The following is a 23879-nucleotide window of genomic DNA, read 5'->3' as shown; positions in this document are numbered from 1 at the left end:
GTTTTTAATGGCACACGCAACACATCTGAGTATAAAATGCTTTGTCATCTGCAACAAAAGGCCCGACGTTGGAACTAGATCACGTTTCACACTTTCTATTTGTCGTGAACGCTGAAGGCGGCGCAGCAGCATGAGGGAGTCGTCTGAAAGCTGTTCCTCGAACCATTACGCTGCGTGCCACGTTATTGATCCCCAGCTCCAGCGTTTAACTGAATCCAACTTGGCTTCTGCGTATTTGTTTAAAAGCTTCTGATGGTGCTGCAGTTAGAGCATTGCACATCAGGATATTTCATTTGCTCGTGACGTCTACGTTTCACCTTCAACGCTTGATGTTCGGATGAGTGGTTTGGGGCGTTACATCCCGGCCAGTACACGGTACAACGGTTCACTTCTACCTGGGTCCGAAGAGTTAATAAGTGTTGTGTAATTCCGGACATTCCCCTAATGGCATATTAAGTTGCTTTGGCTAGACAGCAGCTATCAATAGCGAATGGATAAAAAAATAAAAAATAAATAAATAAAAAACAGGGTACATCACAACAAGAATGGTTGAAGGGTGAATTCCTGAGAAAGAGAAAGAGCAAAACTGGAATAAGAAAGTAGAATGGGGATTGCAGTTTACAACATTGTGCTATCCCAGCCTATTTAAATGGTCTAGGGTGGCACAGGTGGTACTGACGGGTTTGCGTATAGACGGGACGCTGTGTCTCTGGGGAGTTCATATATATACATATATATATATATATATAAAAAAACACAATTAGAAGTGACTGTTGTCATGGGCCATCGGATGAAATAACCAAATATGATTATTTTGTGGACTCATAATTGTCCAACAATTGGACAACTGACCAACTCTTAATTGAAATGCTGTCCTTATTATGACGAAACGTAATAATTACATTTAGGTGTAATGTATTGATGTCCGTGTGTCGTCGTGGAATGAGCGCAGATTTGTGTGTTTCCTCGTGTTGTGGTTCGATTTACGCCCACACCGACCACATTTCCTCTCAAATCCCGTCTTGAACAGTTCGAAACAAGATGAGCTACCGAGCGTCGGCGTGCGTCAAGATCCAGAAAACTGTTCGCATGTGGCTGTGCAAGAGGAAACACAAGCCCCGGTGAGTTCCACCTTCGGCAATTGTGCGTCGACCCGAATGATTGGCGTCAGAATATCTTGAACTGGTCCAGTTTTGAGAGAGTGGCTTTGAGAGTGGCTTGCTGAGCTGCAGTACGTGGTACAGCGGGGCAATCGCGACCACATTTGACTCCCGACGAGTGCAAAATGAGGTTGAGGTTAGAAAATCCAGAGTTAGATGTTTGTTTCTTAATCGGCTGACGTCTCGTTCCGTGCGCCGCCCTTCTCCTGTAGCATCGACGGCATGGTCAAGGTGCAGAACCTGAAGAAGCGAATGGAGCGCTTCAACGAGGTGGTGAGCGGCCTGAAGGAGGGCAAGCAGGAGATGGCCAAACAAATCCGGGAGCTGGCCGCCTCCGTAGACGCTCTCTTGGCCAAGATCAAGGTGAGATGTTTGGCCGGATTAAAAGTCCAAACACCTTTGGTAAATATATCAATAAGAAGGTACTGAAGTGCTTCCGTTGCCATGCTTTTCTATAGGGGTCTTCGGGAGGGAAGGGGCGGAGCTCACTCGTACTGTAGCTTTGAAGGCCCCCATTCAATTCTCATCGTCAAAGCGGCCAAATGTTTCGCTGTACTGCAGCCAAGTGAGCCGTAGCTTGTGAAACCAACCTGAAAGTTCCACCAGGCGGCATTCAATTTCTGTTGCACGACTATTAGTGTAACTACGGTACTAGCATTAACGCTTGTGAAAGAAGTTACATTAAGATGGCACACTTTTCTCAGTTGGTGTTGCTGGTATTTACAGTAAATTGGATTCCGAACGTCATAAAAATGCAAAATGTAATTATGCTCCACCTGCCTCCCAAATCCATACTGTAATCACCTCTGCTGCAACATTAATGCATCCTCTGTGGGAAGTCGGCGTCCTCTAAGTTTAAAGCCGAGCATCCTAAGTGTTTTTCGAGCCTAATGCCTTTAAGCAGCAGGGTGGGAATGAGAACAAAAAAAAAAAAACGCCCTGCGATCTGCGCCATCGAGCAGGTTGCAAACAGCTCATTAGAGCCACGTTCTCTGCCAGATGCTTTACCCTTTCCCCTTCCTCACAATCTCGGGATCGATAATAGCAATCACCCGGGGTAAAAAAAGGGATGGATCGAGGCGAGGAGCACTTCATTTATACGTCCCTCCTCCTCCGATAATTGAACGTGGCGAGGCGGCTTTGCTAAATGCATAAACTTTTAATGTTCATGAACTTCCAGCTCTCCCCGTGCACTAAGTACCACAACGTATGTTCAGCCCTCTGGGTCGAGGGAAAATGGACACAAACACAATCCTGAGGCTGGAATGTTTTCGTATTTAACGCCTGGTTTGGGACGATCGCTGATTCTGGACGCTCCCACCAGGTACGCTTAGGATGATTGATTGTTCGAATTTCTGGGGGGATCTGACCCCCACGAATTAAGACTTGGACCACCCCCCCAAAAAAGGTTGAAACTTTTAAATATCCTTCTACCTGTAATCATAAACATTACAATATATTTCCCATAGAATCCATAGAAGCCTGGAAGAATCTTGTAATACGATTTTCAGACACCCCTAAAGTGGACGGTACCACTCCGTGGTGGATCGAGGCGGCTGGAGCGGCTCAGATCAGACCAAACAAAGAAAATAAAAAATGTATTTCTATTGTAGATGCATCTCTTTTACTCCTTTTTTCCCGTTTACCGTCTCCCTCCACTCACGCCTCCCAGTCGAGGCCCGCGAGCCGCGGCGGCCGTGGGCGCTGACGGCGTACTTAGCGTACTTAGAAAGTGCTCTCGGCGTATCACCCCCGGCTGAATAAAACATGAGACGTTCGGCGGCTTGTCATTCAGGCCCCGGCGCGTCAGGGACGGGACCTTGTCAAGCTCCACCTGCGGACGCCGGCAGAGATTCTTTTTTAATGAAGCTTCACAGCGGGGTCACCTCTCCTCCCGCGCAGCGGTGGTCTCACGAGGCTGGGGGTTTCCGGAGCGCCGGGAAAAACCCAAAACGTCTCGCGCTGGAACCCCAAAAGTGTCCGTCTTTCAATTAAAAGTTGTGCGCCGGAGCCAAATTGTCGCTGAGCGTCGCAATGTTATGCCGTTGACATGTCCCCCGAAGGCTGTCACCGAATATCTGAAAATCATCCCTTTTATTTGCGAAAAGAAAACATTGAGCAGCAATGGTGCTCAATGGATGAAGCAATTACTGGAGGGTAAAGAAATTAAGCTAGAACCACTGAGGAACCTAGAAATGGAAATAAAGTATATATACAGTACAGTGTGCTGTATATGGTATACTCTATATACTGTACTGTATATATAAAACTCTAAAAAACGTATGTTTAACCCCAAAAGTGGTTGATCTCATATGAATGAGTTACTGAAATGTCCTTTTAACTACCAACCCTTGCAAAAGCAATGTCAAGACAGTAAGTGTCTCTCAACTTCTTTTCAGCAATTTCTGAAAATGACTCCCACAGTCGTTGAAATGACCTTAACCCTAACTGCCCACGTTTCTAAAGAATAAATAAAAAATTAAAAAATACCCCAGGCCACCGTGATGACCCGGAAGCAGATCGACGGCGAGTACCAGGCGCTGGTGGGACGCTCGGAGCTGCTGCTGTCCTCCATGCAGAAGAAGAGGCAGGAGGAGGAGGAGGGCGAGAGGCTGGGCCGCATCCGGGAGGAGATGGAGAGGGAGAGGAAGAGGAGGGAGGAGGAGGAGCAGCGGCGGCGGCAGGAGGAGGACGACCGGCGCACGTAAGGGCGGAAGCCGGCGCTCGCGTCGCAAGGTCCAAAATGGCGGGGCCGCGCCGACTCTTCGGCTACGCGGCGCGGCCCGAAGGTTCCCACGCATTTTTTCGTGGGTTTTCCCGGCTCGTCCTCCGTTCGATTCCGTCGGCGTAACGCGCGGTGAGCGAGGGAGGACGACGCCCTGAGCCACGAACCAGTGTCAGAAGAGTTTCGGCTCCGAGTTGTGAATGGACGAAGAATAATTTCATACTCTCAAAGTTATTAATTTTGGTGGAACGCAAAGTATAAATCAGTCACATTCACTATGAATTATGCCAATGCCTTTTTCACCTTTCCCCCTCGGCTTTAATTTAAATTTTTAATTAAATTAAATTAAATTAAATTAATTAATTTAGTCCTCAGTAATTATGTATAATAGTTATTAACAGTTTATGACTCTTTTGCCGGAGTGACTCCCGAGTCATTTTAAAGATTTGTTGGCTACTAACGAGATTTTTTGTCTTCATCCCTAACTATGTATAGGCCATAATAATCACACAAGGTTTTTAGTGGTGTGCCATGGGATTCCATTCTAAAAACTGTGCCACGGCACCGCCGGTTTAAAGGCCCTCTCCTTCCCCTCTGCGCCGCAGGAAATCAGAGATGGAGCTGAAGAGGAAGCAGGAGGAGGAGGAGCGGAAGCGACGGAAGGACCAAGAGAAGATCCTACAGGTTTGGGCGGTGTCCGTCGTTTCAAACGCTTCTGGGACCGCCGCCACAAATGTGACTATGGAAGCAGATGTATCCACGTCGCGCGGAATTCGTTTCGGTTATGGAGATCCGTGTTTGTTTTCTGTCCCTACGCACGCTCCGTCGAATCGGTTTCCGAGTCTCGATCTTTAATCCTAATCCCAGACTGAACTGAATCTTCCTTTCGAGAATGCAAAGCGCTGTTTCTGGCAAACACACCCCCGTTTTGGGATTATTGGGATTTCCTTCCTTTCTTCCCCCCTTTCAAAATATACATAGTTGCATTTGTACATGTTAAGTAAACGGAAATATATTTGTCGTTTTTTTTTTTGCTCTCAAATATTTTTAATGGGAGTAATATATTTTGTTGTAAATATTTGTTATGGAAAATTATTAGGCATTTGTTTGGAGAAATCGATCTGGATTTGCATATTTTGGCATGCCGCATGCAAACTGCACTAGTTATTCCTCAATGACTTATACAGTTTTTTTTTGTTAATAAATAAACATAATAAATAGGTAATGTGGTATAAAAAGAAAGAAAAAATAATGGCTATCTACAGTATATTATAGTACATATACTGTATATTGCACATTTTTTCTTCGTGCATTTGTTAATAACCCATTAAACTAGACTATAGGCAACAAGACAAGGTAAAGCATACTATGGCCTAGTACTCCGGCCGATATTCAGTCTTGCTGCTGACTTCCTTCCTTCCTCCCTGGGATTGGGAGCGTTGTTTCCTCCTCCGTCTCCGTCTTCCTCTTCAGCCGAGTTGGGTCAGATTCCCCAGCGGTTACTCCGTCAACTCGTGATCGATGACTCCACCTCCTGCTCCTTCCCACCGAAAAACCACTTTGTCCCCCTGCGACTCCTACCTTCCATCGTCATCCACTACTGTACATCTACTTCAGGGTTAGCCTTAGACAGACAGACAGGCAGACAGACAGACAGGCAGGCACACGGACAGACAGATGGACGGACGGAAGGACGGACGGACGGACGGACGGACAGATAGACAGATAAAAAGGTGGCAATATACAATAAACCTCAAAATTAAATTGACAGAAGAAGAAAAAACAATTGAAATTACATTATTTTTATTAATAATAATAATAATAATAAATAATAACAAACCAGAAACATTTACGTCATAAACCAAATTATATTCCAAAAATTCTCAATATAACATAAAAATTAACGATAAAAAACCTTTAAAATGACCCAAAAAATAAACATAACACAAATTGCAATAAACACTAAAGATTACTGTAGCTAGAATACAGAACAAAATGGCAACAAACCTGAAAATAAACCATCATCAACCCCAGTCCATTTTTATTTTTCTAATTTAGTTTCTTCCCGCCCCTCAAATAATATTGGGACAACCGACAAATACATCGCCTCGCCCTCCGCTATCTCATTTATTTCAGGTTTTTCTTCAACGCTTTGAGTTCAGCCTTGTAGATAAAATGCATTATTATTTATTATTATTATTACTCGTGTTGTTTCTTTCATCTCTACCATTCTGATTCTGCTAGCCTTCCCCCTCCTCCTCCTCCTCCTCCGCTTCGTTCTGTCCCTTCCTCTGCCTCGAGGCCTAAAATCTGATCAAAGCCGTTGTCCTGCTGGCGTATTGTAGCGCCGCAGCCCTCCCTGCACCCCCCCAAGGCCTTCTGGCTATTTTGCACGCCGTCGCTGGGGCTGTTAGCGCTGATATGGACTTGACACCGGGCGTCTCAGGAGACGTCACTCAGCTCCCTGCATCAAAGCCCAGATTCCTAGTGTTAGAAGTTCAACTTTTGATGTTTTTTTGTTCTGTTGTCTGCTTTTTCACAGGTCTTAGCATCCCTTTTTAAAATGTATCTATATTAATATTTAATATTAAATATATATATATGTGTGTGTGTGTGTGTGTGTGTGTGTGGGTGGGTGGGTGTAATAATATATCTATTTATTCTTATTTTATCATATCATTTTATTATCACAATGCCATTTTTTTTTGAAATTTTGAATTGATTATTATATATGATATTTAAAATGTATATATATAATATTTCCATCGGGGCTGCTCGCTTACTATTCTTTTAAAATATTCCCATAATAATCCCATTTTTCGGAAATGGGTTTTTGAGACGTAAGTCATTTGAGAAAGTTGTGAATGTAGGGGATTGTGTTGGTTTCTGTCCGTGTCATTGCCAATATTAAAAATATTAGGGTTATTATATTTAACCTTGTTTTTTTTCACTTCAACTGACTGTTATTGACGGTTGCAGTTGTCCTTTGGCTGAAGTTTTCTTTCAGGTGGTGAGCGCTGGTTGTCATCACGCGGTCGTCGTTTTGGTCACAACCGACACATATTTTAGGCGTTCTTGTTCATCACAAAAACAAAAAGAGTGCACTGTGTACGGTGTGTGTGTGTGTGTTGTTCGACTGAGCCTGTCGAGAATGTTTCTCGTGACCCTCCAAAAAAAAAGAAAAACCACCTCGGAATGTGTGTTCCCTTTCTTGTGTTTTGTTGTGTCTGCACCAACGGCCTTATTGTCTGATTGGCAGCTCCGGAACTTTGCTAATCGGCGTTATTAGGCAATAACACACCAGCGCACACACCTCGCTCCGAAGGCTCGGGGACACGTGGAGATCAGGTGTCTGGATATATATATATTACATTCACAATATCTCCGCGGAAGAAAGACATCTCAAGGCTTTTTTTAGTCATCGTTCCGTCGTCTTTCTGGGGACCGACTATTCCCAGTAGGGTGGCAAAATGGCGTCTTCTCTTTCAGACAGAGATCATTCGGCAGCATCAGGGACACACAAACGCTGTTCTTTGCGCTGAAGTGTCTCAGACAAAGAAAGTGCCAACACTAAAATAGCATTGGTCTCGCTTTAAGAAGATGGAGAGCTCTCAGGGCAGCAAGAAAACTCGAGCTGGATTCCGACTTGGCATTCGGGGTTTGTTTTGCTCAGTTTTTGATAGACTAGTGCGCCCACTCGCGGAAAAGAAATAAAGACACTCTGTAGCTTTAAAGTTAAAAGCAAAAAATAAAATGTTGGGGGGGTTTACGCTGTCAGCCAAATAAATCATAATCAAAATATAAGAAAAAGGAAAAAATCTGACGGATTACCACTTTAAATTATGGTCAGTAGTCTTTGTTTTCGTTCTTTCCTTTTTCTCACCAGCTTCATTGTACTTGTCATTTCTTATCGGTCGACTCAAATTGCCCAGAAATATGTCGCTGCAGCTTGAAAATGAAGGCAGAAAGAGAGACTCAGAAAACAGAACCACTCAGAAAACAGAACCACTCAGAAACGTCGCAGCACTTTGCTTTGCAGGGAGTCTGGCTGGCCATTAAACAGGGTCACTTCTGCACAGTATGCCCCGAAGTTTTTAATAAAAAAATTAAAATTTGTGAATGTAGTATTTATTATGCTTTATTGACACCATCACGCTGTACATCAGTGATGACATGAAATTAAATTAAACAAAAAATGAAAGATTTAGCGTATTTAAATATATATAAATTCAAAAATCGAAGGCGCTCATTCGACACGACTATACTAAATTTCATGAGATAATTTTATTTAAAGTTTCTAAATCTAAATGAACACTAGTAAGCCAACCTGGTTCCTTATAAGCTTGGTAAGTTAGCATATGACATGTTTTCATGTATTTATTTATTTATTTATTCATTAATTCATTCATTTATTCCTTTTTGAGGAGGGCGGGGGCAAATTGTCGAAATGTTGAGGAGTCGAAAAGTCGAAATCCCACCGTTGCAACTGCTGCAGATGACTGTTATTGTAATTGTTTGTAATTTATTTCTTCCTCCCAGGCTGAGCTGGAGATCCAGCTGGCCCTGGAGCGCGAGGAGCAGGTCCAGCGGTCGGCCATGTTGGAGCAGGAGCGGCGGGACCGGGAGCTCGCCATGAGGATCGCCGAGAGCGAGGCCGAGCTCATCACCGAGGAATCCCAGATGGACGCCAGCCTGCGAAGGTACGCGCCTCACACACACGCCATCGCACGCTTCGACCGCCTTGACACCGAATCCGAAAACGCATCCGCGGGTCGGATCCTACCCCCCGCCGAGATGAAGGTTCGGCGTCGCAAAATGTGTTGGAGAAAATGGGAGAGCTCCTACACACAATTCATTAATATAAAAATATATATCATATTTATAGTGAATATGGTGACATCCAATGTAAACGCTAATAACTTTATTTCATTATTTATTATTATTATTATATTAAATTATAACATTACAAATTATTTCATATACGTTACATATTTACTTTGATTCAAGCCCAGTTCCAATGAAAACTGTTTTCCGATCGTCGGAAACGGAAAAACTTGAAGGCATCTCGACTCTCCATAGAAATGAACGGACTTCCGGGTGTGTTTTTGTCGTTTTTCGGATTCAGTGTTAGGCCGGCTTTCACGTAACACATAAACAAAATGGCTGCCTGGTTGTGTGACGCATGTGTAACCCTCAAGCTCTCCTGTTGCTCTGTTCCTTTCCCAGTGATGAGCCTTTCTCAGGTCTTCCTATATCCTCTTCTTCAGCCAGAGCCATGTAAGACATCGACTGCCTGAAATAACACTCATAACATAGAAATAACAGTCATAACATAGTCATGAGTCGCCCGTCCTTTCTTTTACCTGCGTTGATTCTAATCTCACTCTTAAATCACGGAATTAGCTGCAAAATCAATCTTGGGACTATAGCAGCAATGCCAAGCTGCCCGAAGTTTTATTTTTGACGAAGCTTAAATCAGACCAACATGAAATTATGTGACGCATGAGTTCCTTTCTGTGGCACCAATCATGTGCCACACACGTCCATTTTAATCATCAAGCAGGAGTTTTAATGGAATATGAAATATAATATTTATTTTGCTCTGTTTGCACTGCATAGCACTGTTGCTTCGTAGTATTCACCAGAAAATGTGTTCGGGAGTGACTGAGAAAGTCTCCCGGTTACGCACGGGTTTCATTCAAATTGAAAACAGAGGAAAAAATAAATACAATCTACAATAAAAACACTCACAATAACATCCTGTAAATATATGTAATTGTAATCGGAGCTGTGTATTTGTCATGTAATTGTCCATCTGGCGGCTACAAGAATACGCAGTAGAACATCAGCAGGTGTCAATCTAGCGAATGATATCGGTGACGTGTTGTGATGGAGGGATAAGTCTTGGAGCTGAGCCGACCTGGATCAAACCTGCGGGAGATACGATCAGATCAGATCAGATAAGATCAGATCAGATCAGATCAGATCAGCAGCTTGGACGCTCGCAGCCGTCAGTGATCTGCTTTTCAGATCCACTGACCTCAGCCACTGACATGAATGACACATCTGAAAAATCTGAATTGCCTGTTGGCAATTTTATATTAGTTAAGATGTGAAAATCAGTGATGTTGAAGATTTTAAAGTATCGTTTACATTTCAAGACTTTGTTTGGCCATTATTCTATCTTCGCTTTCTTGGCTTGTTTTGCTCAGGTGTTGATCGACTAGTGCTACCCGTAGTTGAAAAAAAGTTTGCATTTTTCTCAACATCCGGGTTTACCCTTGTCTTCGCCCTAAGACATTTTTCTTTATTATAAAAATAATAATAATAACCTTTATTTTGTTGGGTTTTTTTGACCGTATCTGCATTTTTACGAAATCTTTGTTGACAAAAAGTGCACACGAGCCATTGTCTCGAGCTGTTCGTCTCACAGTTGAATTATGCGGGGCGTGTATCCTGAGGAAATAGTTGCAATATAATTTTCAATTAGATGAGATTGATTGGATTGATTGTATTCACTGGGCTTTGAGAAACAAAATGTCATGAGAAATGTCAGAACCTCTGGCTCATTGGGCATCTAATCTAATTTTTCACAACATGCAAATATCCAATCAAGCATCAAACTGCACAAATCAACATCACAACCCCCATAACCATTGATTAAATGCCGGTAAGTTGTTGTCCCATTTCGATTTAAATAGAATTTTAATTTTTTTCAATAATTTATTGAAAATTGAAGTAGTAGAGGTGACATCTCATTTGATTTGATTCCAAATCAAGCAATTGTTTCACGGCGTTTTTGTTTTTGTTTTGTTTGATTCAAGAAAATATCGATAAGAAACACAAGAAATAAAGAAATGACTAAAAACAAAAAGTAAAGAAAACATCAATCAAATCCTTCACAAAACAAGTAAATAGATATAATGAAATATTATATATATATTATAAACAGCTATTATCTTAAATTAACTTAATTAAATTAAGTTCATGTTACACACACACACACACACACACATACACACACACACCAGTCAAGCTGCGTTTGATGTGTTTCTGCACACAAACACACACACTTAATGTACACACACATTAGACACACTGACATGTGGACTCAAGTGCCCAGGCAGATGCGCACGTACGCACACATGCACGCGCGCGCGCACACACACACACACACACACACACACACACACACACACACACACACACACACACACACACACTGTGCTGTGTCACTCCCAGGCCTGGAGCTTCAGTTTAAGGAGCTGAAATAGGATTATCTCTGGAGAGCCCAGCGTCCGTACATCCCGCCCCTACCCTCCCTCCATCCATCCCTCCATCATCCCTCCATCACTTCAAAACATCACCCAAAACAAAATAAATGTCCGTCTTCCACTTATGCATCCAATAAAACTAAGTCAAGACACTTTAGGATGGAGGACTGTATTCTTTTTGCCAGTTATTATAATTATGTTATTAACACGTAAATACCACATATTACTGAGTGATTACTCAGTTATTACTCAATTATTAACCAGTTCTTACCCGGTTATAATCCAGTGATTACCCAGGTATTACTCTATTATCGCCCAGTTAATATCTAGTTATTCGCAGCTTATTCTGCACTTATTCCCCAGGTATTATCCAGTTATTACCCAATTATTGTCCAGTTATTACTCAATTCGGTATTAAACGCTGAAAAGGATTCCCGCTCAGGGATGGTGGATGGCTAATCCCTGGGGATTTAGCTTCTCTCCTCTATTTTCAGTCAACAAAGTCTAAAGTAGCTTTCACATAGGACGCGCTGTGCGCTGCGCTCAGTGGAGTGCACGTATGCACGCTTTTGGTTGCTAGGCGATTGGCAGGGTTATAGTCGAGAATGAAAAGGAAGCGTCTTGCGACAATGTATTTAAATTATATATTTATATTGCTTGTGGTATTATTTTAAGTTCAGTTGGCCTGTAGGAAATGTTATATTATCATGTCTTGTCGGGTGTATTTATTGGCTATCGTGTCATGTATCGCCCATCTCTACTGCATTTAATCACACACTGGGTCTGCACACTAGGTAGGAAACCTGTTTCAATGACAGGGACCTTCCCAGCTCCCATTAAACCCGTAGGGACGGGTTGTAGAGCTCAGGGAATTCAGCTCGTCCTATATGGCTTCTCCTCCATATTGCACAGAGGCCTTCACTCTTTGACTTTGTTGACTGGAAATAGAGGAGAGGAGCTAATTCCCTCCGGTTATTGAATTAGAAGCACAGCAGGGGGTGGGGCTCCGAAAAACACACACTGGCTTCCCAATGAAATCACTTATGTTTGCTTTGGTTTACTATCATTTGATATTAGTTATTATGTAACAACACAAACACAACACAAATAAGGCCAAATGAACCCCACAGGCTCATCCTGCTTTTCCCATGTGAATGGTGACTCGCAATGAGGGAGAATTTGACAGATTCATACATATTCAGATTCATACATATACATACACCCGGGTTTTTGCTTCAGTGACACAGCCCTTCTAGCCTGCCGGTACCTGTCTGCTGCCTTGGGAGACCTCTGGGCCAGCCAAGCCCGAAAGGCCTCCTTCTTCAGCTTGACGGCTTCCTTCATCGCTGGTGTCCACCAACGGGTTCTTGGGTTACTGCCACGACAGGCACCGACTGCCTTCCGACCACAGCTCCTAGCAGCCGCCTCTGCAATGGAGGTTTTGAACATGACCCACTCGGATTCCATGTCCCCAACCTCCCCCGGGATGCGCCAAAAATTCTTCCGGAGGTGGGAGCTGAAGACCTCGCGGACAGGGGCATCCACCAGGCGTTTCCAGTTCACCCTCACTACACATTTGGGTTTACCAGGTCTGTCTGGCAGCCTTCCCCGCCATCTGATCCAACTCACCACCAGGTGGTGATCAGTTGACAGCTCTGCTCCTCTCTTCACCCGAGTGTCCAAGACATACGGCCACAGATCTGATGACATGACTACAAAGTCAATCATCGATCCACCTAAGATGGTCTGGTACCACGTACACTTATGAGCCACCCTATGCTCGAACCTGGTTTTCTTTATGGCCAATCAATGACTAGCACAGAAGTCTAATGTGGCAGGGTGGCACAGTGCATTGCACTGCTGCCTCACAGCAAGAAGGTCCTGGGTTTGATTCGTCGGACCAGCGATGGACACTTGTCACCAGGTCCCCGGGCGCATCCACAAATGCTGAGGAAGGACAAGCCAAGGATGGGTTAAATGCAGAGGCCTCATTTCACCGGCCACCATCCAAAGCGCGCGTGTGTGTGTGTGTGTGTGTGTGTGTGTGTGTGTGTGTGTGTGTGTGTGTGTGTGCGTGCATGTGTTGTAGTGTGGTGTGCTGTGTGACAATTAAAGATTCTTCTTCTTCTCTTAATAACAAAGCACCACTTGGATTCAGATCAGGCAGGCTGTTCCTCCAAAATCACCCCCTTCCAGGTTTCTCCATCGTTGCCCACGTGAGCGTTGACGTCTCCCAGTACAACTATAGAGTCCCTAGGCGGAGCCCCTTCCAGCACGCCACCCAGAGACTCCAAGAAGGCCGAATACTCTGAACTGGTGTTCGGTGCATAAGCACACACAACAGTCAGAGCTTCCCCCTTAGAAACTTGTAGTCGCATAGAGGCGACCCTCTCGTTCACTGGGGAGAACTCCAACACAGCAGCACTCAGCCGGGGGCTCGTGAGTATCCCCACACCCGTCCCGCGCCTCTCGCCCTGGGCAAGAGTCCAGCCCCTCTCCAGGAGTTTGGTTCCAGAGACAGTGCTGTGCGTAGAGGTGAGCCCAGCTATATCTAGTTCGTACCGCTCCACCTCCCGCACCAGCTCCAGCTCCTTCCCCGCCAGAGAGGTGACATTCCACGTCCCTAGAACTAGTCTGCGATGCCCAGGATCAGCAGGCCCAGGCCCCCGCCTTTGCCCGCCGCCCGGCTCCCTGCCCTGTGGGCCCACCACCTCGACTAACAGTAGTGAAAACAGCATCTTCCAGCGCTGTCCACCTCCGTCCCGCTCCATCCCTTTTCTCTCTCTCCCTCCTCTCATTCTGTTCGTTCTGTGTTTCCTGGGGGGGGGCGTAGGGGTCCTCAGGTCCAGGCGACCAAGGCTGCTGCCGGAGTGAAAAAGCACGACCTCAGCAAGTGGAAGTACGCCGAGCTGCGAGACGTCATCAACACCTCCTGCGGTGAGAAAATACTCGCGCGCGCACACACACACACACACACACACACACACACACACACACACACACGCACTCACACGCACACACACACACAGAAGCACGCACCTGCATACACACACGCGCACACACACATGCACGCACGGACACACGCACATACATACGTACACGTGCACAGACACAGACATGCACACACACACACATGCGCACTTACTCACACATGCACATGCACAAAGGACACACATGCATACACACACACACACACACACACACACACACATACACACACACACACACAAGCACGCACATGCATACACACACCCACATATACACACACACACACATTTAAAAGGAAAAGGCATGATACACCTTTTACGGCCCTTATCGTTCCAAACATCATTTATTTAGCGACTTGGGTTAATAATTCAACATCCGTGCATGTTTGCTGTAACTCAACACTTTCCACGACAAAAAGAAATGTGTGGAAACATCCTGACACACACACATGCACACACCCACACAAGCACACACACACACACAAACACACACTGAAACACTCTCGAGTTTCTGATCTGCATTTCATGCCATTCCCCGCCCCCCCGCAGCCATCTTTCTGCCGCTGCCAAAGTGGTTGTTTAAAAAGCTTGAGATTGAAAAAATTACAAGAAGTCGAAAAACGCTGAAAAACCAATAACCCCCCCGACCAAAAAAATAAAAAATAAAAAATCAACAATCTGAGCGTATTCTCACAGCTGCAAGCTCACTAATCTGAAAGCATTATGGGTAGGAAAAGGGAAATGATGGCCATTAGGGAGCGATGGGATGGTAAATTCTGCCCCTTTAGAAAGAATCCTCAGCCAGGCTCCTCAGGATGCAGCACGAGCGGCAGAAAACGTCCAAAATTCCACTTTCCAGTATTGCCAAAAGGGCTTGGACGTCGCCGTCCCTTCGGGGGCTCCAAGGACATCTGGGAAATTTGGGGCAATTAACTCCCTGTTTAAGTGTTTGCGATGGGAAGCCTTGGGTTCTTCACGGTCCACCGGCGCTAACTCGGCGGCGTCCGTGCGGCTTCTTTCAGGAGAGAAGAGGCTGAGAGGCCGTCGGAATCCGTTGAAAGTGGCTTTATTTTTCACCGCCATAATGGGTTTTTGTTCCCTATCACCTCGAACGCTCATCAAAATCAAAACGCATTATTCATGTAATCGAGCTCTAAAACGGGGGATGTGCGATGGGAGTAACCGAACCAAAAAGCACAAAACATTTAAATTAAAAATGATGACGGCAGTGTGACATTCCTGCGCTTTACTTTTAATCCGACGGTACCTGTGCAGTATTAAAGGAGAGGGATGAAGAGCAGCCAGACGCTCTTGTATCCTGTATCGCTCTGAAGGGGGTTATTTCGCGAAGACGACCGTCTGGCTGCACATTATTTCCTTGATTGCACGGTAGCTCGCTAAATAAAAGAATGCATCGAGGCAGAATCATGTTTTGAAGTTATATCATAACTGGTATGCCGGGTTTATGAGCTTCCGCTAAGAGAGATCCGAAACAACATGGCTATCACCGTGTCCGGTGGAGAAGTTGTTGCCCATGGCGACGGTCGTTATTAACAGACATCGGTCGTTATTCAGGAATAACTGACCGCTGATTGCCGATATTCAACAATCAGAATAGACCATTCCACAGAGCAGTGTAATAAGAATGGATATTCAATAAAATTTCTATAATACGTATAAAAGGCTTGAGTCTTGCTCGAGATATGAGATTCTCAAACTTGGGGTCGGGTCCCCATGTGGGGTCACTTAATGTCCAACACAGGGCCGCCGGATATTTCTGATATATTGACGACTGTTAGATTGATACTGGATTGATGTATTTTTAATAAAAAATAAAAAAGATCATCTATATACAAGTACAATTAATTCAATTATTTATTTTATAATTATTATTATTTTAGTGGTGAGCAGGATAGTGGTGTTGCCGTGGGATCATTTCATTGTCAAAAAATTGTGACGTAGCAAAAAGAAGGTTGGAAACGCTGCTCCAGATGTAGCGTCTCTAATATTTCCACTCCATGGACCTCAGTTCCTGCTAATTGTGTGTGTGTGTGTGTGTGTGTGTGTGTGTGTGTGTGTGTGTGTGTGTGTGTGTGTGTGTGTGTGTGTGTGTGTGTGTGTGTGTGTGTGGTGCACAGACATTGAGCTGCTGGCGGCGTGCAGGGAGGAGTTCCACCGCCGCCTCAAGGTCTACCACGCCTGGAAGTCCAAGAACAAGAAGAGGAATGACGACGGACCCGAGCAGAGAGCCCCCAAATGTGTCACCGACTACGGTTAGTTCAGACGCTCCTCAGTCTGTACAACCCAATCTATACACAATATATAGATAATCTGTATTTAATGGGATAATCTTTACTTAATGGGATAATCAATACATAATGTATACATAGTGGACTAATCAATACATAATGTATACATAGTGGACTAATCAATACATAATCTATACATAGTGGACTAATCTATACATAATCTATACATAGTGGACTAATCAATACATAATCTATACATAGTGGACTAATCTATACATAATCTATACATAGTGGACTAATCTATCCATAATCTATACATAGTGGACTGATCAATACATAATTTATACATAGTGGACTAATCTATCCATAATCTATACATAGTGGACTAATCTATCCATAATCTATACATAGTGGACTAATCTATCCATAATCTATACATAGTGGACTGATCAATACATAATTTATACATAGTGGACTAATCTATACATAATATCAATAATCCTTGCGGTTTAGTTTATACACAATCTTTACATGATCTGTAGATAATGTGCTAATAATCAACATGCTGGCACAGTTTGATGTTTACATGATTGATGTTGACTTGCTCAGTTTTTACGTTCTACTTTCTAACAACATACAAACACCTTCGAGTCGTTGTTTTTTACTTGGTGGTGTCAGTGCAGATCACCTGATCAAAGCCAAGGAGCTGCCTCTCTCTGAGCAGTATTAGTATTGTTGTATATAAGTATTTTTTTGTTTTTATTGGGGTCCGGGCAGCATGGACGCTGCTGCGCTTTGTCACTCTCCCTTTCACCCACATCACATTTCTCACACACACACACACACACACACACACACACACACACACACACACACACACACACACAGGAAAAGCGTTGAGTTGCTGAGAAACAGGGAACGTTTTTCTTTGTTTTGTTTTGTTTTGTTCTTATTCTCTTTTGACTCTGTTGATGTAGAAGACGTTGAAAGGCTCCGGCTCCATGTTGTCGCCGATGTTTCGGGGGGTCTTGTCGCCATTTTGTTTTCCCAAGACGCTAAAAAAGCTGCTTCGCCCGGCTGTTCTTCTCGAGTTTCACCGTTCAGTCTCCGGCGTCTCCTTTCACCGTTTTTTGTCGGCCCCCATGCCGCTGTTCTTTGTCGCTTTGAAACCACCGCCAGAGGACATTTTCACCCTCGCAAAGCGCACGGACTTATTTGACTCTCCGATCCGCCCCCCAGCCGAACAGAACCCGGCGCCGTCCATGATGGCCGCCGCGCCGCAGGACGTGTCGGTGAACCGGCAGCAGCGCTACTTCCGCATCCCCTTCATCCGCCCGGCCGACCAGTACAAGGACCCCCAGAACAAGAAGAAGGGCTGGTGGTACGCCCACTTCGACGGGCCCTGGATCGCCCGGCAGATGGAGCTGCACCCCGACAAGCGCCCCATCGTGCTGGTGGCAGGTGGGTCCCGCCGCGCCGCCGGGGTTTCTTTCAAACCGGGATTTGAGTCTGAATCTCTATTGGGACGTACCGATCCTGAGGCGAGCACAGATCCGATCTATTTAAAATAGAGCGGGGGGGGGGGTTCTCAACCTCAGGGTCATGACCCCTCGTGGGGGCCACTTGATATGCACACGGGGTCTTCATATGTTGATATTTTAGTGATTTATTTTTAAATAGGTTAAATAGGTTTGAAGTATTCAGTATCGTTAATTATAGGCGATCCATTTGGAGCGGCGCTACAAATCCCTCCATGCTAAGAGATTATGAAAGCAACCGATGCAAAATAGTTCCCCAATGTGGAATATCCGCAGCAGGCAGGTGCAGAGGAGCAGGCAGGTGCAGCGGGGGTGGAGATGCCCGAGAACCTGCACCTTTTTTTTTTTTTACCGTAAATGGGCATCGAGATTTCGTCGGGAACAGCTGTATACACACTGTATATCAACTAGAAACCAACATGCAACGCTCTTCCTGACAAAACGGTGAGGTTTCAGAGATGCTCCATGAGTTGCAAGGTGGTCTGCATCCAAACATGCACCTGCCAGCGAGGGGGGGTATACAGATTTTTTTAATCTGTGTATGATTTGCAACTTTGGGTAAAATTGAAGAATATAAGCCAAAATAAGCGGGCGCCACTGTGTGGCTTTAGTGGTTAAAAGAAGACAAGAACTCATTTCCCAGCATTATTTTTTAAGAATCACAGCAGGAGAATAACGCAGCGACTTCAGTGTTTTAATGAGTGGCTTATTCCACAATAAATCACTTTATTTAGCGGGTATGAGAAAGAAGATGAGAACGTCCCCATGAGTCGGAAGCGTATTTAATTTTCTGGGCAAGATATGAATATTGATGAGGTACGAGTCCAAACGAGTCTTCATCGTGGGATTGGTTTGAGGTAGAAAGAAAGTGATGAAGGTATAAGAGGATAGGGAGGTAATCTATTCTTCAATAGGTGTCATTCGAGGCTCATTTGAGGATAACTACATAACAATGCATTACAATACATGATGTCATCGATCAGACGCCTTTATCCAAAGCAACTTACAATAAGTACATTTTGTCAAAGTTTCAAACCAACAGTCACAACTAAACCTTCTGTCGGAACAAGAAGCACGAGCAGAGAAGAGACAGAGAGAGAGACGGGCGCAGCGTCTGCCAATGAACCAGAAAAGGTTTCCTTAGACTGCTGCGTTAGAAAAGTTAAGCCGCTGGGCGAGAGCTTTGGGTTCGCAGACGTGAAGGTTCGGTTTCAGAGCAGCACTTTACAACTTATCTTCAGGCCGATAAACAACAGATTGAGGCTAAATAAGAATATTTTACACTGAGCTTTCGAAAGTTACTTATCACTGGTCAAAGTATATTAAATATTCCACATTGCGTTCTGGAAACTCTTTCATGTGAATTCCGGTATAGTATCACATAGAAATGATTATATATTTCAAAAATATTTACATTTGAATTGAAAAATATATCAATCAAACATTAATATTTCGGTCTTAAATATCCACAAACTCTGCCTAAATTCACATTTAGGCCAGTAAGCAACATATTGTAGTTAAATACAGCTATTATTATATCTCTAGTATTGCCTGAAACATACATACACACATACATACATACATACATACATACATACATACATACATACATACATACATACATACATACATACATACATACATACATACATACATACTGTACGCCACAGACCCCATTTGATTAGATTTTGTCTCTGGGATTCAGAGCACCTGGAACCTCTTCTGCCAGAATATTTTTGGTTGTACCTCTTGTTGTTAGAGAGAGTCCCTGATTGGAATCTGAAGGTTATTGAGTCGCTTGATCTACATGAGCAGAGCGTCAGCAGGTGGACACGTTATCTTTCATGGTAACCCTCACGTAGTTTCAAGTCCCAATTTTTCAATACAAGTCACCGCAGAGGTTCCTTTATTCAGTATTCTGTATTGTCATACAGCTGTTTCCAATCACAGTCTCACTCACATGAAAGTAAAACTAGAATATTATTAATATTATTCATAGACAGTGTCTAATTCAAACTTTGAAAAAAATAAGAACAGTCAAGCATGTATATAAACCATATTCAAAATATTAAACACAATTAAAAATGTTTTTACAGTGTACAGTGTTCAAAAAAAAAGCCCAAAACTGATAGAAATGTTCCCAAGGGCACAGTGTTAAGAATATAAATATTAATGGATGTTTTTCAAACTTTTTAAAATCAAAACAGTCATGCATGAATATAAATCATATTCAAAATATTCAATACACTCAAAAAGGCTTTTTTTTTTACAGTGTTTTCAAAAAAAGCCAGAAACTGGACGAAATGTTCCCGAGGGTACATTGTTAAGAATAAAAAAAATGCATGTTTTTCAAACTTTTTTGAAATCAACATCAACCTCAGAAACAGAAGCAAATTCAAACATAAATATTGATCATTTGTGATCATGTATGGGTATATTTGGGTTAAGGGGGAAACATTTCCAGAGAACCAGTTTTGTGCTTTTTTTACACCACAAAAAAAAAATTCCACTTCTCTCTCCTGTGGGTGATCGACTTAGACCAATAAAGAGAGAGAGAGAGAGAGAGAGAGAGAGAGAGAGAGAGAGAGAGAGACCGAGCCGTCTGAGAATGAACCAGAAACTACGTTTTTGGGGGAATTTTTACAGTGGAGTGTCAAATGTTCTTCCCAGAGATGTCAGAAGTGTCTTTTTCTCTGTGTCTACGTCGATCACCCACAGGAAAGCCAAAAATGAAGTTACACCTTTTTACCGCGTATTAAACAAAAACCCAAAACCTGTTCTCTGCCTAATCCAAACGTGACATACATAACCTTCAATAATTAATTTTCACTATTCATATTGAAAATAGCTGTTTTGATCGTGTTAAATATTTTGAATTTGGTTTATGTCCATGCTCGACTGTTTTGATTTTTTTTTAAGTTTGAATTAGACACTGTATATGAATAATATGAATAATATTCTAGTTTTGCTTTTATGTAGGTGACACAGACTGTTGTGAAAAACAGCTGATGTTGATGTATTGACAACCAGCTGTTCAAAAATGCATATATATTTAAATTCTTACAATATGTGTCAGAAGCTGTCCGGCATTTCTCAACAGATAGTCGGGTAATTCAAAAGCTTGTTCGGGAATCGAACACTCAAGTGCATGAACCTCTTATCCTGCAGCTTAACTCTTGAGCCACCGAGTCTCAACAGGAGCTGCTATCTCCTCTGAAGATCCCATTAAAGGAGCCTCGTGACTCGGGGGTTCCAGGAGGTCTAGATCCCAGCAAAAAAATGGGATTAAATGGGGTCTGTGGCATATACTGTATACAGTATGTATGTATGTATGTATGTATGTATGTATGTGTGTATGTATGTACAGCCTGTATGTATGCATGTGTGTGTTTGTGTGTATGTATGTATGTGTGTATGTACATACAGTATGTATATGTGTCTGTATGTGTGTTTGTCTGTATGTATGTACATACAGTATGTATGTACAGTTTGTATGTGTATGTATGTATGTATGTATGTATGTGTGTATGTACTGTATGTATCAGGCAATAATGGTGACAGCCCATATAGCTGTATTTAACTACAATATGTTGCATACTGGCCTAAATGTGAATTTAGGCAGAGTTGCTGGATATTTAAGATCGATATATTGATGTTTGATTGATATACTTTTCAATTAAAATGCAGTTAAATAGTTCTGAAACATAATTTCTTTATAATACTATGCTGAATTTTACAATATACAATGTGGAATATCCGCACTTTGAGCAGTAATAAGTACGTTTTGAAAGTTCAGTATGAAATATTCTTACTTAGCCTCAATCTGTTGCTTATTGGCCTAAATATGGATTCTAATGTGCTGCTTGCTCCAAAATAATAAAATAAAATGTATTTAAAATGTATAATCTCTCAGTTGTCACGAAACTTTGGGGACCTATAAACTGGGTCATGGGCTGTTGGGAATGTTCTCCGGCACCATACCCTGGATGCGGCAGTATGGATCGTGCCATTTCACGGATCGTACCATTTGTCAAAACCGGATCCCCGCAGGTAAAGACGACATGGAGATGTGTGAGCTGAGCCTGGAGGAGACGGGTCTGACCCGGAAGCGCGGCGCCGAGATCCTGCCGCGGCAGTTTGAGGAGATCTGGGAGCGCTGCGACGGGCTCCAGTACCTGAGGAACGCCATCCAGAGCAAGCAGGCCCGGCCCACGCACGCCACCGCCATGCTTCAGAGCCTGCTGCAGTGAGCCCCCCATCTCCGAATTTAGGGAGGAAGACCAATTATAATTCCAGCCCACACACACACACACACACACACACACACACACACACACACATACCTACATACACATATCTGCAGGAGGGATGTGAGATGGTGGGTAAATAAAGGGAAAGACGCTGGAAGACCGTTTGGGATTAAACGTTGTTTTTTGTATTCCCTCGAGGGGTTAAAGTTCCCCCCTCTGTCTCTCTCCTTGTTTTGTATTGTACTGGTTTCTTTCCCTCGTGTGTCCGTAACATGGGATCAAGTTAAAATGTGTGTTCAACCCTTCTCTGACGAATGCTTGAATGGAACGCTCCACTGTGAGGCCTTAAAACTGCACATTCATTGCAAAGGGTGAGGTGAGCTGTGGTAGCGTGTGCTGATGACACCTTCCTCTCTGCTGGAAAGTTAGCGATGTGACCTGACTTATCTCCGTTTTTTTTTTTTGTTTGTTTTTTTTCTGACGTCGACTTCTGGGGGCATTAGCGACGCATTTTCATTCGACACTGTGTCTCGTATGATCGAGGGAATTTGCATTACTCGCTTGCGCTAAGCAGCTCACATGGGATTAAAAGGAAAAGCAATAAAGACGAAAATTAAATTCAGTGCTGCTGTTCAAGACGCTATCTAAACAACAGAAAACAGTAAAGGATACAGCGCTGATTTGCATATGTTTGCATGAGTATATAAAAATTTTGTTTGACATTATTTTGCCTACAGTGCAATGTATTGCATTACCGGGACTGGGAGCAATCACAATTTGGCTGCATGTGTCCTTTGTATTGTGTTGCTTTCATGAATGCATCCTTAGATGGAAATGCATTTGAAGCCGTGCTGTGTTCATGCTTTGTCTTTCTCAGCGCACACGAATCTGCTTTCTCATGATTAATCGACCGGAAAACAACGCTTCATTTATAATTTCAGGTTTTTTTTTTGTTTTTTTTATCGTTTCATCATGTGTGCTGTTTTGAGTGTTTTTTAAATGGGATCGCAACTTTCTTTGTGTGAGTTTGAGTGTGTTTTTCTCATTAAATTAAGTTGATAATTTCACTGAAGTTTTATTTGCCCCATGTAGTCATATAGGGAAATATTTGATTTTTAATTGATTTTAGTTTCAGACGTTTGCCTCCTTGGTCTTATATTGTACGCCGATCTTTGCATTTCAAATATAAAATAAATGCCTGCCACCTTATTTTCCACTGTTTCTTTTTCAAAGTGTGAACAGCAGCTATAAAATGACACATAATAGGCACAACGACAAGAGTTTCATTCAAAAATATTTTATTCTTTTGCGAAAAACATACAAAAACGTCCATATCCTCCGGGGCTGTTTAGTAAAATACCCCCAAAAAACTCCCGAAAAACACAGTAGCTTGGCAGGAGTGGTTGTTGACACATAGCAGGAACTTTACGATGGAGGAACGATACGCAACTTATACATTCATCACAAGCTTGGAACTATGGGTTCAATAATAACATTAAGTCAATATACACATATTGCACAAGCTACCGTTAGGATACCGCCACGAGTATCAATTATGGTGAATTAATATGCACCTCATTGTGAGGAAAGACAGCAACCTTTTATCAAGGGTATGTAGATACACTTTCCTAAATATCACCATAAATATCTGGGTGGACACGTAGAGGACGTGCTAAGTGAGAGTCCAGCCTCTTAA

At 43.2% G+C, this 23879-nt stretch overlaps 1 protein-coding gene across 1 annotated transcript in view; it reads left to right on the top strand.

The window, feature by feature from the left end:
- myo6b (myosin VIb) overlaps nucleotides 1-23361 on the top strand; it is a 60010-nt gene extending 36649 nt beyond the window's left edge. The window contains exons 24-33 of the mRNA XM_080012495.1: nucleotides 1031-1121; nucleotides 1373-1523; nucleotides 3656-3864; nucleotides 4491-4569; nucleotides 8425-8585; nucleotides 9112-9162; nucleotides 13993-14096; nucleotides 16285-16419; nucleotides 17635-17856; nucleotides 21984-23361. Of these exons, the coding sequence (XP_079868621.1) occupies nucleotides 1031-1121; nucleotides 1373-1523; nucleotides 3656-3864; nucleotides 4491-4569; nucleotides 8425-8585; nucleotides 9112-9162; nucleotides 13993-14096; nucleotides 16285-16419; nucleotides 17635-17856; nucleotides 21984-22183 (1403 nt within the window). The 3' untranslated portion in view covers nucleotides 22184-23361. The remainder of the gene's footprint in view (nucleotides 1-1030; nucleotides 1122-1372; nucleotides 1524-3655; nucleotides 3865-4490; nucleotides 4570-8424; nucleotides 8586-9111; nucleotides 9163-13992; nucleotides 14097-16284; nucleotides 16420-17634; nucleotides 17857-21983) is intronic.
- Nucleotides 23362-23879: the final 518 nt, after the last annotated feature.

This window comes from Zeus faber (assembly GCF_960531495.2).
Source record: "Zeus faber genome assembly, chromosome: 13".
NCBI lineage: Eukaryota > Metazoa > Chordata > Actinopteri > Zeiformes > Zeidae > Zeus > Zeus faber.
The sequence above is the reverse complement of the archived record's forward strand: the minus strand, read 5'-3'. Positions and strand labels throughout refer to the sequence as shown.